General features: G+C 51.2%; 1 protein-coding gene across 13 annotated transcripts; it reads right to left on the bottom strand.

Moving 5' to 3' along the window:
• Positions 1–562: 562 nt before the first annotated feature.
• PABPC4 (poly(A) binding protein cytoplasmic 4) lies at positions 563–16,045 on the bottom strand. 13 transcript variants are annotated; one of them, XM_080801007.1, is made up of 17 exons: positions 15,738–16,012; positions 14,879–15,520; positions 11,922–12,115; positions 11,051–11,166; positions 9,653–9,792; positions 9,209–9,303; positions 8,419–8,556; positions 7,726–7,821; positions 4,879–5,151; positions 4,480–4,567; positions 4,235–4,354; positions 3,651–3,737; positions 3,429–3,556; positions 2,420–2,513; positions 2,177–2,307; positions 1,863–1,965; positions 563–872 (listed from the first exon to the last, which is right to left on the bottom strand). In XM_080801007.1, exons 2-16 carry the CDS (start codon positions 15,069–15,071, stop codon positions 1,876–1,878), a joined length of 1,983 nt encoding a protein of 660 aa, XP_080657133.1. In that variant the 5' UTR covers positions 15,072–15,520; positions 15,738–16,012; the 3' UTR covers positions 563–872; positions 1,863–1,875. The 13 variants fall into 13 exon arrangements, with proteins under 13 accessions (XP_080657133.1, XP_080657128.1, XP_080657135.1 ...); XM_080801002.1 differs by having other exon boundaries at positions 14,879–16,045; XM_080801009.1 differs by having other exon boundaries at positions 4,495–4,567; positions 14,879–16,040.
• Positions 16,046–16,078: the final 33 nt, after the last annotated feature.

Here is a 16,078-nt window from a genome sequence, read left to right as displayed (position 1 = left end):
GCATAATCAACTGACTACAGAAGAGAGGGACCCACAAACGCCAGCTAACACAACCAAGGAGGGAGGGCCTGGGTTCTGCCTATCTCACCATACATCCTTTGGACATAAGCCAACCCCACCCTGAACCCAGTTCTCCTGTCAGACCCAAGGTCTACTATGGTCAGACTTCTACTTGTTTTTTTTTTTTAAGATTTTATTTATTTATTTGACAGAGAGAGATCACAAGTAGGCAGAGAGGCAGGCAGAGAGAGAGGAAGAAACAGGCTCCCCACGGAGGAGAGCGCCCGATGTGGGGCTCAATCCCAGGACCCTGGGATCATGACCTGAGCTGAAGGCAGAGGCTTTAACCCACTGAGCCACCCAGGCGCCCCAGACTTCTACTTAAGTTAAGTGGGGGTCCATTATGCAATCAGACAGTTCTGTGTACCCTGCTGTTTATAGCCATTAGGAAAGGATACCCTATACAGAAATTCATTAGACTCTAAATACGTCCTAAAATTACTTCCAAGTGAAAACTGGGTTTAAAAGACTAAAACTGGTCAGAGTAAAACACAACAAGCAGTTTTATGGAGATTTTTTTCTTTATTGAGAAACTTAAGACTTGGGTACATCAAATAAAACCAATTTCTTGGGGGAAAAAATCAAAACCCACAATAGAAAAAAAAAAGTTAACACTGTCTGGGCCACAGCAGAACCCAGAGAATATATTCTTTTAATTGAAAAATTCTAGGTGCTTCATAATTGACCTTTTGATACAAAATGACCTATTAAATTTCCCAATTTGTGGTTCTTGGTGTTGAGGTCCATAGGACACGCTAGAAATCTTCAAACCTTGAGCTGAATTCCAGGAGGGGTTATTTGGCTTTTGAATCCTGAAAAGCAAAGCACCAACACAAATTAAATGCATGATCAGAAAAACCAGAGTTGCACTGAAATCTCTGGCTTATAAAAAGGTTCTGCCAAGAGCAGTGCTTCTTGACACTAGGATGGGGCAGTTTTGCTGGGGCTGTCCTGTGCGCTGTGGACATTGAGCAGTACCCCTAGCCTCTGCCCATGGGATGCCAGTAACACCTCTCCAGTTGTGACAACCAAAATAGGTCCCCATTGGCAAATGTCCTCTGAGGGGGCACTCCTGGCTGAGAACCCCCTGCTCTGAGGCTAGCTAGGTACTGTAAAGCCCCACACCCTTCCAGGCCACCCTGTACTCAAAGCTACTGCTCTCTCACTTAGATACCAAATGAAGAGTCCAGGTCCTTACCATGTGTCTTTTCCCTTGTCTCTGACTCTGGTTTATCTGGTTGCCTCCTTCCTCCATCAGGAGGAACCTGCTAGTCCTTGTCAGAGTTCCCAGCTAAGCCTCTTATCCCCGCCCCTGTGGACAGGGGCCACAGCCACCAGGGTCAGAATGGACAAGAACACACCCTGTAACTGGAGGCAGGAGTGTCTGTCTCTCCCACACAGACACCAGGGCCCGTGCCCCTTGTGCTCCCGCAGCCACGCAGTGGCTGCACACACAGCTGCCCTCCCCGACCTCAAGGCAAACCAGGGAGATGTGTTCATAGAAATGAGGCTGCAGGATCTAATTATGACAAAACCTTGTGTATCTGTCGTTATTCTAAACCAAAAAGGTCATTCTTAAGAAAGAGCTAACCAGAGGCACCTCATAAAGAAAACTGTTATTTGCTCCTTACAGTTTATAACCTGTTCTCTCTTTTCCAAATTAACTCTTCCAGATGACAGAGAATCCAGGTGACAGCCTGCCCAGGTTACCGGGTTACAGGGGCTCTCTATGCTGCCCTGAATCTTTTAGGAAAATATTTGTAAGTAAAGCCATTGCAGAAAACAAAAACAGCCCAACATACGGTTTCTCCTTGTCTAAGAGGTAGCAGCAGCAACAGCGCCCACCTTCTGGGCAGCTTCTTTCTTGGCATGATGAGCCTGTAGAACCGCCACGGCTTCATCCACCTGTGAGGAATCTCCAGGCAGTTAGTGACATCTGCGGAGAGGCCCTCGGCCCCTCCCTGGCGCGCAGGCCTGGCAGCAGTGTCTCCCAGTGCGGCCTGCTCTTCCTAATTCCACCCCCCAACAGCAGCTCTCAAGTCACAGGCAAGGCGCGAGGAGAGGGTCAGGAGACGGCAGACCCAAGCGCCGCCGCAGGGCGTGGGGACCGGCTCACCTTGGAGCGGAGCGACTCGGGGGACTCCAGCATGTGCAGCAGCTCAGAGTTGTCAATCTCCAGCAGCATGCCCGTGATTTTCCCAGCCAGGTTTGAATGCATGGTTTGGATGAGTGGGAACAAACGTTCTCCTGGGGAAAGAGATCTAATTAAAGCCCAGGCTGACTCCCAGTGAACGGACACTGGCGTTCGGGTCAGTGCCACGCTCCGGCCCCCTCTTCCGTAAACACATGGATCACTCACCCAGCATCTGCTTTTGCTCTTGGGGGGGCGCTGCGGCCAGCATGGAGGCGGTCAGGGGCTCCTGGCCCTGCACGTGGACCGCAGGCTGTGGTGCCTGGGAACCAGGAGAGGCAGCAGGTTAGCAACAAGCCTGATGGTCCTGAGCCTGAGCACTCAGTCTGAAAGCCTACTATGTGACAGAGATGGAGGTGGCGGTCCTTGCTGCCAAGAAACTAACAGCAGGCCTTGGGGATGAGACAGTTATAGGAGCAACAGAGTTATAAGCTTGAACACAAAACCAACTACAATAAAAACCGTGTGCTATTAAAAGGGACAGGAAGGGAATAAGAAAATAAACCTACAAGGCTCAGGCCGTCAAATGATTCCATTTATAACTACATCCCACATCACTTTATCATACCAAATGTTTTTATTTTATCAAATGTCCCAGGACTGTCAACATGCATTGTCAATGCCAGTCACAGGCCTGAAAATAAGGCTCTGAAGGTAAAGACTATTTTACTGAAGCGAGGCTCTGAGGCATCTGCATTTAGACAGCAGGAAGCACGAGCAAGTCACTTAGGGGCCACAAGGCAGACTGTGGCTCCTTTACGCCGGTTACTCCTGAGCTCTGGGTCCAGTCCCCCACCCCAACTTAAGATCTCTAAAGCTGAACTTCTCTTCTGTCAGATGAAGCTCTTTCCTGCCTTCACATCCCAGTTTTCCAGAACAGCAAAGGATCAACTCAGCCAGCGGACATGAGCAGCTCAGAGAGCTAAGCGAGCACACACACGTTGTAAAGAGGAGGGCAGAAACACCAGCTCTTTCTGCTGGGGCATTTCTGAGTAGACTACTGTGGGGAGGAATACTTCCCAGCCCCTTCTCTCCCAGGACAGAGAGCCCCTGACAGGCAGTGTCACCACAGGAAACACGGCACCCTGACACGGAGCGGGCACTGAGTACCTGTGGGAGGCATCAAAGCCAGGCACCTTGTCAATCAAGCGCAAACATGCGGTTTGGCAGGCCTCACCTGCAGAGGCTGGATTGCGGGGTGAGGGCTGCGGACGCTGGAGGCGTATTTGTAAGGTGCGACAGCCCGAGGAGCAGCAGCAGCGACGGCAGCACGAGGTGCTAAGGTCTGCACAGCTGTGGGAACACCTTAGGAAAAGAACAAGCAAGATTAAAGCCCGTCAGTCTGGGCAAAGACCCGTCAAATCCCATCTTTCCCCCTTCTGTGTGCATCCAATACCACCTCCAGACTGGCAGCTGTCAGTCAGCCCTTGCTGGGCGGCGCCAGCCCCACCAAAGTCCATAGCCAAGCGGTCCGGGCACTCAGACCCTACAACAGACCAGCAAATGCACATCAGTGTCGGCAGCAGGTGTCCAACTGGCCACGTCCCACGGAAGGAGCCATTCCAAAGCCTGTTCACACAACACATCGCACACGGGACCACGACTGCTACTTTCATGGAGCAGCCAACAGAGAACACACAACTCTCTCCACTTCTTGGAATGCGGGACAGTCTGTAAAGAACAGTCTCCTTCAATCTCCCAACCCCACCCAAAAGAATAGGCTGCCTCTGTAGTCATCCAGCTAACAAGCTTCTATAATTAACCTCTCTCACATGAGTCACCAATGAGCAGCATTCTTGAAGTCACCGACACTCCTAGAACTCCCATTGTTTCTCTGCTCCTCATGTACCAACCAGAGCGCACAGCTAAGATTACAGAACCAGAACTGGAACGTGGGCCCAACAAACTGACCAACCCTGGGCAGAGCCTAGTCACCTGACTCCCTCCTCCCCAGGCCACACTTCTCAAGGCCAGTTTGCTCACCGACTCTCTGAGCGGTAGTAGGGAGGCCGCGAGAGGCCGGAGCATTACCAGTTGGAGCCAGATGGCGAAGAGCGGGACGAGGCCCAGACTGGCGGATAGCACTTGGCATTCCTTGGAAGCCTGGTGAAGATAAAAGTTGTGCATCGCTGATGAAGCATGTAGACCAGAACCCAGGCTGCGCCTCAGAGGGGGCAAGGCAGGGAGGCATATCCTGGGTGATCAAATCACCGTTCCCCACCACCTACCTTGAGGTCTCCCACCTTGCTGCCAGCGGGGATTAGGCCTCATCTGTGCTAACTGGTTAGGTGTATAGTACGGAGGTCTTCCCTGAGCCTGCAAGAAAGAGCACCCAGGCCCTTTTACTTGAAGGACTTGAATCCACATGAGAGAAAAGTCTCATCTCCTCTCACTTCCAGGCCCGAGGCTAATTATTCAAGAAGTTTTTGGAGTATTCAAAGGCCAGTTAATGGGGATTCTTTCATTCTAACTACTGCGAGAGAGAGAATGAATTCACTTTCATTCATTTTCATTTCACGCTGACCATCTGAACTCCAATATCCAAAACCCCTCTCCCCAACCACCACCGGCTACGGAACAGCCATCGGGAGCAGGTTCCAAAGATCCATGAACACCAGCAGACCCACCTGTGGAACCGCCGGAACAAAGTAACCACCAGCTGCAGGCTGGAACTGATTTAAGATGGCGTTGGCCGGGAGCGCTCGCATTCCAGCCACCCGCTGCATGTACTGGTTGGTCAGGTGAGCCTTTCTCTCTTCCTTCCTCTGGGCCAGAGCGACATATAGTGGCTTGGAGCCCACGATGCGTCCATTCATCTCAGTGACGGCTTTGGTCGCCTCTTCAGGAGATGAGAAGCAGACAAAGCCAAACCCTTTGCTTCTCCCATCCTCCAACATTACCTACAAAGGGACCAGCTACTTAAGGAAAAGGTGTTCTATGTTGGGGGACAGCTATTAAGAGCCAAAAAACCTGGTTTCTACTGCAAGAGTTCCCAAGTCTAGGAGAAGAGTTCTAGCCCTGTCACGGGATGTATCCTGGACCAATTAAGTCACAGCCTCTAAGGACAGGACCTAGGCATTTTCTTTGTTAGATCCCTAGGTGATCCTAATTTTCTAAACACTATGATATGGCTAATGGTTAAAGCAGGAACCCAAAGATGTTTCTTGACACCTAGAAGTGCAGTAGCTACCTTTGGGTACCCACTAGAGATCTGGACAGTGAAGTTATTTACTTGTAGAACTCATCTGCCCAAGACCTTGGTGAACGAAACTTTGATCATCTCTTAGCAAGGTAAGGATATGCTTTTGAAATACCACATACACACAGGAGTTACAAAACCAATGACTGCCACCATTAATTCAATAGGAATTAACAGCAGAAAGATGACCAGCTAGAAAAGACAGCTGGATTCTAGTCCCAGTTCAGCAATTTCTAAGCTGTGCGATTTTTTTTTTTTAAAGATTTTTATTTATTTGAGATAGAGCACAAATGGGGGAGCGGCAGAGGGAGAAGCAGGATCCCCAATGAGCAGAGAGCCTGACAAGGGGCCTGATGCCTGGACCCCAGGATCATGACCTGAGCCAAAGACATGCTCAACCAACTGAGCCACCCAGGCACCCCCCACCCCAAAGATCTTGTTTATTTATTTATGTATATTTTTGAGAGAGAGAGAGAGAGCGCGCGCGCGCGTGCGCACACGCACATGCATGCGTACGTACATGGGAGCAGGAGTGGGGGGTGGGCAGAGGGAGAGGATGGAGGGAGGGAGAGAGTGCGCACAAGCAGAAGAGCAGCAGGCTCCCTGCTGAGCAGGGAGCCTAATTGGGGCTTGATCCCAGCACCCTGGGATCATCACAAGCCGAAGGCAGATGCTTAAATGACTGAGCCACCCAGGCGTCCCAGAGGGATAGAAGGTTAAAAGCAGGCTCCACACTCAGCAGAGCCCAGACGCGGGGCTTAATCTCAGGACCCTGCGATCATGACCTGAGCTGAAATCAAGAATCAGATTTTTAACTGACTGAGCCACCTAGGCTAGGTGCCCTTAAGCTATGTGAAACGCTTACCCTCTCTTAAGCTCAATGCCCACCAGACCCCTACGGCCAAATGCCACCAAGCCAAGGTCCACTGGTTCAGGCCGTCTTTCCCCACATATAGCCAGTCATTCACAAATGGTTCTTCTCCTCACCTGAATAGGTCACTTACAGTTTACCCCTGGCCTACATCCTCAGAAACACTGATAGCAACAGGTCAATGTGTGCTCAGCACCATTTTGTGTCTTAGCTTGCTCCTGGACAGCCCTCTGGATGTGGAGGACATGAAAATAAGGATGTGTACCAACTCAATGGACCCCATCAAAGAGATGGACCAGGGCAGTGTCTGAAAACATGACACCCTGATCTTGAAAATGGTGCCTGTGAAACTTGCCAAGACATGGTTCTTTTATTCTCTTCCTACAAATGCCAACTCAAGCTGTGCTGATAAGCAAGGAGAGACCACAATACCTCACACTGATGAAGGCCAGTCAAGGAGGTGATGAGAGGGGAAGGGGCACGGCAACAAGGAACCCTGACGGGGTGGGCCCTGATCAACTCCCTGTGGACAACTGACGTTCCTCTGATGACGCTCCCAGGTTGTGTGGGACTTAAAGCTAAGGGCCAAGTCACCACATCTTTCCCAGCCCACTCAGCCTCTGTTCTCATCCCCAAGAGGACTCTGACATGTACTGCACCTCCGCGGAGCATCAGTGTCTGCATCAGGCTATGACTCCAAACTCTCACACGCCATCATTGCCCATAACGCGCCCCCCGCAGACCAAGGCCGTGCACACCACCCTCACATAACCCACGTTCTCCTGTCCCCGGACTCCGCATCCTCATCTTTAGGAGGGAATTCACATGCACTCGCCCTGCTGCATCAGCTGACAGGATAATCAAAGAAAACCAAGGAAACGATGCACACTGCAAACCGTGAAAGAGCCACCTTTCCACTCCCGTCCTCCACCTTTAGCTTTGTACGGCCAGGTCATAAGTCCCAACCCCAGTTCCCAAGTCCTCAAAATACACTTGTTCAAGGATGAAGTGTGGCAGAGTCGTAGAGACAGGCCCCAAGACAAATGGAAAACAACCTGTCTGGATTTCCTCTGCTCATACTGTCGCACCATCTGTCCCCACACCAGCACAGAGCAGCAAAGAATGGGAAAGATTCAGGTGCTTGGGGGTCAAGATGGGGGACTGCTCAGATGACCTCCACAGCTCAGTGTCTGGGAGGCTGTGCCACGTATACGTAACGAAATGCCTTCTCCAGAGCATATACTCAGACGTGAAACTGAACGCCAGGAGGGACTGGCTAGATTAGCATATCTATTCTCAGAAATGAACACAAGTTAGAGTCCACTCCTTCAATGAAACAAATGCCAATAAACCTCTAAAAAACTGCAATCTCTACTTTCGATCCCAAATCTCAATATAAAATACCTTAGCACTGGTGATTGATCCAAAAGGAGAAAACTCTTTCCTTAACTTCTCATCATCAATGGTATCATCCAAGTTCTTAATGTAGAGATTCACCCCCTGAAGCAGAAGGATCACTGTTAATGCACATCTGTACCCCACAGATCCCCTAAGACACTGGTTCTCAAAATTTGGTCCTACACCCCCTTCTTGGGTACTTCCTAGAAATGCAAATTCTTGGGCCCAAACCCCAATCCACTGAATCAAAAATTCTGGGGTTCTGAAAGCCATGTTTTCACAAGCCCTGCAGGGGTATCCTGATGCAGGCTCAGGATTGAGATTCCCGCCGAGGACTCTGACGGGACCCCCAGTATGGGCCTGGCTTTCTGCACAGCCGCTCTGGCTGGCCGCTGGCACCAGTGGGGCTCCTGCCCCCACTCAAAGGGTGAGCATTTAAGTACAAAGAACCCATACAAGTAAGAACAGACTGAGGCTTCTGGAATGAGTCCCTAAATGAATAAATCAATCTTCCGCCCTGTTCTAGAATCACCACTGTTTCTGGTAGGTATTTCCTTATACACCTGAGGATCTTGGGAGAAAGGAAAGGAAGAGGCAGATTCCCAGTCCCCAAAGAGAAAGCCTGCTCAACCTAAGGATGCTCTTGCCAGTTGCACAGTAAAACCCTGGATAGGAGGCTGTGCTAAGACCACCTCTCACCTGATACCGACTAATTCTCTCTTGTTTTAGCTGCTCAAATTTCCGCTTTAACTCGGCCTGCCGTTCCACTTTCTTCTGTGCACGGCCTACAAAAATCACTTTCCCACTGATTTCTTTTCCATTCATCTCTTCCACGGCCTGAAGAGGAAACGGGTCTTAAATCAAAATGCAGAGGCAGGGGCCTTGCTCTGGAGGCCTGAAAGTCCCACCAAATATTGGGAGAAGGAAATCTTTCCTATAGGAGTTAAGAACTAATCTCGTTCCATCTGAAGGCAGCTAAGCAAATCCAAACTTCCTCATGAGTAAAATGGTGTTACTACTTAAATGGGTTGTTGGTCCAGATGATACAGAAAAAAATGGTAGTTTTATAAATACAAGCATGGCAGACACGAGCCGAGGCTACTAATCCGGGTGTCGAGGAGTCTCTCACGTTCTTGTGGGAAGAGAGTGGTGCATGCTGAGTGCCCAGCATCACGCTTTCCCCACAAGCAGCCGCTACTGTCAGCAACTCCACCACTCCTAGGGCCCGAATCCCCTCAGTAGGAAGGGGAGCAAATACCCATCCTATCCCTTCAACCTACAGGGGTAAACACTGAGGTGACAGGTAGGTGCCAAGTGCTCTGAGAACAGGTAAATGATGGGTTACCACATGAAGTCCCCTCAGGCCAGTAACTACATCACTATGACACTCGGGCAATGGCAGCCCCACTCCACTATGTGCCAGCCAGGTCCTGCCCATAATCGGGGGCTACTTCTGCAAATGTTTCCCCGACCCTCATAGGACTCTCACCTTATTGGCATCCTCGTGTTTTTCGTAACTCACAAAGCCAAAGCCTTTGGATTTCCCACTGGGATCTCTCATCACCTTGACACTTAGAGTCTTACCTATTACCAAAGGACAGAACTATTAGTAACACCATCTCTATTACAGCTCAAGGAGAGGCGGCTTCTCTAGGAGCCCAAATGAAGCCAACTCTCACTGAAGCCAGATGAGCTCTAGAAAGAGGCCCCAGGCCTAGCCTTCTACTTCTGGCCAAGCTACTGAGATGGCCCTGGGGCTGGGACGAGGAAGGATGAAGCCAAGAGTCTACTCCTATCTACTCTGTGACCCTGTCAAGCAAGGTAGTTAACTTCTGGGCCGGGGCGCCATCATCTCTTAAGCAACTAAGGTACAGGAGCTCTACATCTGGCGGACTGTGGAAGGGGGCATGCGGGGCAAAGTAGCCCAACTTACCAAACTGGCTAAACAACTCTTTCAGACTCTCATCATCCACCTCTTCCCCGAAGTTTTTGATATAAACATTGGTGAACTCCTTGGCTTTGGCTCCAAGCTCAGCTTCCCGCTCTTTTCGAGACTTGAATCTGCCCACAAACCTAAAAAGAGACCATGGAAAACAGTGAACACCCGGAGGAACAAATCATGATTTCCAGGGGCCCAAAGGAACACAGGTTAAAGGCTGACAGGAGAGGTTAAATAAAACACACGAGTCCCCAACCAACCACCAAGACAGCAAGCTCAGAGATGCCCCGACTTCCCAGCAGAAAGAGAGAGGTGGGACTGTCCTGCAAGGACCAGCCCCAGGACTCCTGGCTCAGACCAGGGCTACTCCTACCACATCACACTGCCTTCGTGAAGAAACCTGATGACCATGTTTTTAAAACGTTCATTTCTGTGCATCTATGTAAATGCATAGAAAAGGTCTGGAAGGATACAAACCAAACTGTTAACAGGGGTTAGCGCTAGGGGCGAGATTGCTAAAGTGAACTGTGAGGTAGCCTTTGCTTTTGCACTGGACTCATTCCCGTGTTGTTGACACAAGTGGGGGAATGTATCCATACACTGAAAATCTTTCGATCTCTTTCTAGTGATACCACTGGCCACATACACATTATCAAGAAAATTCATCCCCTGGTCTGCTCAACATAAAAAGGCACCCCACAAAGAACAGAGATGATTTTTGTTTGCTATAGCCAAGACTTACTGTTCCTTCTCACCCTGCATGGCTTAGCTAAGACCTCCCCACCTCCCTATTCTGCATAACCACACCAAAGCGACAAGGTCTATAATGAACAGTGTCTTCTGCCATCAGATGAGATTTTTCATTATAACCGAATTAAGTATTACTGTGGAGCCAGCCTTGTATGAGAAGGCCACTGAGTCATAAGTTAGCCAAGTGGAGATCTGGGGACAATTTGGCATCAACCCCTAACAAATGACCCCATGGACAGACCAGAGTCACAGGAAGGCCAAGGTCACATGGCTAGCACACAGCTCCTGGTCAGTCCAGGGCCCTCTCCACTCTGCCGCTGGCCAAGACCCCTGCTCAGAAAGGGCTCAGAGCTGCCTTCCAGCAAGCCCCAGTTGCCGGTGCTCACAAAACCCACGGACAGATGATGCTTTTAAGGGAGAGGCGGCAGGCAGGCCATGGCTTGGGCAGGAAGCCCACCTTGGCGAGTCAAAAGGGCTGCCACGGCTCGGGCAGGGAGACTCACCAGCCCTGGAGTGGAGAGGTAGGAGCAGGCCACACTTGGGCCGAGAGAACCAGTAGCCGCCTTGTGTGTGCCAGTTAATACCGAGGTGGGGCCACGGCTGGCTCATGCGATGGCTGTTGCTCCGGACTGGGACACTCACACTTTGCGGTCATTGAGGAGCATGCCGTTCATCTTCTCGATGGCCTTGTCAGCAGCCTCTTGCGTCTCGAAGTGGACAAAGGCATAACCCTTAGAGCCGTTCTCATCACACACCACCTGCCAGAGACAAGGCAGACCACTGTGGCACCACTGGCACCCCCAAAGATCCGAGAACCATGTGGTCTTGTGCTCAGAGTTCCCAGGATCTGAGAGGCCGCTGTCCAAAGACAGAAGACTACAGCACAACAGTCAAGTTTTCCTAACATGAAGCATACCACCAGGCACCTTAGTGATGTTCCATTTACAAATGGCAGCCACTATTAGGCTGCTTCTATTCCGAAGAGTTTTATTTCACTAAAAGACCTTGAGACTGGGTGCAAAAGCCCCGTGCTGCAGAAAAAGTGACCCGTTTCCAAGCCCACAATAGATATTTCAGTCTAGTGCAGAGTCAGACACATAAACCACCACCACACCAGTTGTACAAAATTCTCCACACAAACAGGTGCAGAGAAGGAAGAGGATGATTTTACGCTTCTGAAATGACTAAGTACAGCTGCCTGGAGACCCGAGCCCCTGCTCTACCCCCACCCCCCCCCCACGAAAAGAAGAAACCCTTTGATGCCCTCCAAAGGTAGGAAATGGAAAGGATATTTTAGGCAGAAGAAAGAATAAACAAAGACACAAACCACCTGCTGGTCACACTGGGTTGTGGCACAAGATTACCTACAGGGAACTTGTAGGCTGCAGAGCCATTTCTAGCATTTCGAAAATGACCATATCCTGTCGCCCAATTCCAAGGCTGTTCCCCCTTCAGTATTTCTCTTGTTCTCGTGAGTCAGTAATTACTCTGAAGTCATTTAATCAGTGCTTACCTTGCAAGACAGAATGTTTCCAAAAGCAGAAAAAGTATCATAAAGTGCCTTGTTATCTATAGATTTGTCCAGATTCTTGATGAAGACGTTTCCCACACCAGATTTTCTCAAAGAGGGATCCCTCTGAGACCACATGATACGGATTGGCTTTCCCTTAATCACATCAAAGTTCATGGTATCCAAGGCCCGCTCAGCTGGAAGAGAGAAACACATTTCAATCAAGGAAATAAAATGTCACCTCGTGTAGATGACTGCCACCATCCCAGGAACAGATGACTCTGGGACTTTTCAGGTAATCACTCGGACAAAAGGCAACTCTATTAAAATAAAAGGGCATCCGATCCCTCTAGCCTGTGTTGCTCCTGAGGGCAGCCTTCTGGTCAGTCGCTCTGCTTCCTGGCAGAAGTCTCCAGCCCTCTGGGCTGTACCCTTGTTGGGTAAGGGGGTCAGGCAAGATCATCTAAATGGCCTTCTGGCCCCAAGATCAAATCATAATACTGCACATTTGACTAAGTGGTATCAGTTATAAAGACTTAGCTGCCTACCACCCATGGTGACCCAGGTGAGACAGGTGATACTATCTACTTCATAAAATGAGCAAACTTATGTCTGGGATGGCTAAGTCACGCAACTACTGACTAAGAAACTAATTCCAGACTTTGATTATTTTTCAGTAAGGTATTACATCAAATTACCAACTAGCTGTCATTTTGTCTACAATCCATCTATAAGACAAATGACAGAACAAAATCTAGGAGTGACTGACTGCGGAGAATGTGCTATCCCTGAATTCAGCCCAGTTTCTTGTATTTTCAATTTCTGAAAACAGAAATTGATTCAAAAACCTCAAAATGATAGATACTAATGGTCACACATGGAAAATCTTTTTATTACCTGGACGATAAGGATGAAGCCACATCTTTCTAAGCAGGCAATGCGCAGCAGGCTCCGCACTTTATGGTTTCCAGGCCTTCTCAAGTCTTAGTCTGAGCTCTTTGGAATTCTAGAAGTTCAAATGCCCTGCGGCTCAACCAAGTTCTCCATCCAGCGCCTTGGGACACTTCCCTAGCTTCGCAACAAATCCATGTGTGTACTAGAGACCACTTAAAGGACCAGAAACTAAAACGTACCATCACCTGTCAGGAGGAACCCTTCTCTTACTGGAAGTAACAGGATCCAAGAGCTGGTAGCACTTTTCCTGACTTAACGCAATGAAACGCCCCAGAATCTCCTCCACGAGGGGGTTGAGGGGGGAGTCAGAGGGGGATTCTCCTGTCTCACTTAAGTGAGGTACCTCCTCACTTAAGACAGAACACAAAATTCCCTAACTCTGCCCTCCCCCACAAGCCCAACTGTCCAGTCAGCAGAGGGAGTATCTCCTTTTCACTCCTCTCCAACCACCTTTCCCACCTTCTCAGGTGGGCTGGTTGAGTGTGGGAGGGAAGGTCATGGAAAGCGGAGACTGGGGCAGGTCCAACTCAGGAAAAGTCCAGGCACAGAAGCGGTCATTTGTGAGGATTATCTGGGACCCCAGGGTCTCAATGATTAGCAGCGAAGGAGCCATTTCAACACAGCTCCCCGTGTCTTTCCAGACAGCGCTGCAGAAGACAAGTCGGCTTAGCCTAACAAATCTGGCTGCACTTATTTATAGCAGGGAGAGGACCTGCAGAGGCATGTGTTGGCAGACTCACTGACCAGTGGCTTCTGCTACTATCACCAAGTGACAGGACTTTTGATCAGAAAGTGTCAAAGAGGCAGGCAACAGCCAATGTACCCACTACTTGCCCCCAAAGGCCACACTTGGCCACCTTTGTGCCCTCTGGCCAGACACAGCTCAGCACACACAGGGAGTTAAGGGTAGCAGCGCCTCTCATCTCTCAACAAGTCTGATTCTCTGGTCTCAGCTGCAGCCTGGGCAAGTGACATTCTCTGTGCTTCACGGACAGCGAACAAAGTGTGGACAAAAATAGGGACGCAGAGATCCTTTGCCATAGAATGGCTTGTTTCTCCCAGTAATGGTCTCTACAGTTGTTCCCTTTTAATCTGAAGTCACGTGCGGCCCCTGATTAGGTTTCCTCTGGCCTCGCTCCGGCCACGCCTGCAGCATACCTCTCCACTGTTCCAAGCAAGGGCCAGGGTCTGGGCCTGGGCTGGCAGGGCCCGGCGCTGGCACTCCCAGCGGAGCCTCCAACCTTCTGCAGTTCCTTTTCCCTCTCAGGAGTCCCCATTTTCTTCAGATGGGATGAAGGAGAAGGGTTTTGACAAGGATGAAGCTCTGTTCACAGGTGAGGCCATCATCTCCACCAGACCACTCAATTTCCCCTAAGTGTTTCCCCAGACTACCTGGATACCCTTCTCCACCACCCAGGACTTCGTCCAGGGAGTAGAGGAGTCCTCCACCCCAGGACAAAAGCCACGGACCCAGGAGCTGGCCTGGCACATGTCGTGCACAGGGCACCATCGTGAGCCCCTGCTCCAGTAAAACCAACAGAATTGTTCCCACCGCCTCCCACTTGCCCTAAAAGACCCCTTATCTGTACAAAAGCAAAGACTCAGTCCAGGGTAAAGATAGGGATGGGAGCAACAGCTTTAGAATCTAAAATTTCTACAAGAATTGTGTTTCAATTGAATTGTGTTTCAATTGTTCTGCCTTTTTGGCAGGCCCATGATGAGCATGAACCCAGGCTCAGTGACCAGACAAGGGTCCCACTTAAAGCAGGACCACATACATGGAGTGACAGGGACTTTCTCCAAATCCCATTGTACAGTCTCCTCGGGTTCCAGCCCCACCGCCACCACTGATTATGCCCAAGGTCACCCAGTTAGCAAGCAGTGGAAGCAAGACTGAAACTCCGGTCACCTGACGCCAGGAGCTTCATTCTCAACCCCTGCACCGGGTAGACTCCGTGGGTCCCCCCTAGGATGCCACGAATCTGGGGATATAAGCGTCTACTCACCGTCAGCCGGCTGCTGGAAGTTGACGTAGGCATAACCCAGGGAGCGGCGGGTGATCATGTCGCGGCAGACCCGGATGGACAGCACAGGCCCCGCAGGACTGAACTTTTCATACAGCATGGCTTCGGTGACGTCCGAGTGCAGGTCACCCACGTAGAGGGAGGCCATGGGGTAGCTGCTGGCCGCAGCGTTCATCTCCCCAGCCCCCACCACCCCGAGCCCCGCCAGGAGAACTTCTTATAGGGACCACACAGGACAAAAGGGGCTCCTCTCGGAGCCGTGGCCCGCGCCGCGGCTCACAGGTGGTAGAGCGAAGCTAAACAGACGCCGGAGCAGGCTCGGAGAGACGGGGGACCGGAAGGAGGAGTTCGGGGACAGCTCGTTCGAGACTGCAAAACCGCAGACAAAAGGCTCTCAAAAACAATATGGCCCTCCCTGGGAGTTTGTAATTTTGCAGCTGTCCTGGTCTGAAGCTCCAAATTTCGAAAGAGGGGGGGGGGGAAAACGTACTAAAACGGGGACTCCCCTCCAAATTATAAAAATTCTCCAAGAGGCAACCGAAGGGTGCCCACGGCGGCCTCCGGGACACGCGTTTCTCTATAAATATAGGCCTCGGGCTCCCGGCGGTTTAAGATTACAGCAGCCTGGGGAAGAGGGAAACCAAATCTTGGTCGGCGCCGACTCGGCAAGCCCCGGGGGCCGGGCGCGCAGCCTCCTCCCACGCCGGGCCAGCGAAGGGCAGCGCGGACACGTGGTGCGCCCGGGGCCGACGCGCGGGGGGCGAGGGCGGCGGGCGCGGGGCTGCCACGCGGCGCGGGGGCGGCCGGAGCGGAGGCGCGTGGACGCGGGCGGGCGGCTCACCACGGGACCGACGGACGACAAGGTGCGGCGGCGGGCGCGGGCAGGCCGGAAGCGTGCAGAAGTGACTTCCCCGCGGGTTCTCCGAGGAGGATGCGCTTTTCTCTTTCTCTTTCTCTCTTTTTTTTTTTAGGTTTTAAAGCATTTTCGGGTTTTTTTTAATCTTTTCTTGTTTTTCCTTCAGGCTGCTAAGGCCCGAAGGCGGCGGAGGCTGCGGCGACCCGGGGCGGAGAGAGGCGGCCGGGGGAGCCACCGCTCCATTTATACCCGCCCGCCCCGGGCGCTGCTGGTCGAAGGGCGCCTCGCGACCTGGGCGCAGTCGTGCCCGCCCACTCGGCCCGGGG

This window comes from Martes martes, assembly GCF_963455335.1.
Source record: "Martes martes genome assembly, chromosome: 4".
Taxonomy (NCBI): Eukaryota; Metazoa; Chordata; class Mammalia; order Carnivora; family Mustelidae; genus Martes; species Martes martes.
This window is presented reverse-complemented; position numbering and strand designations above follow the sequence as displayed.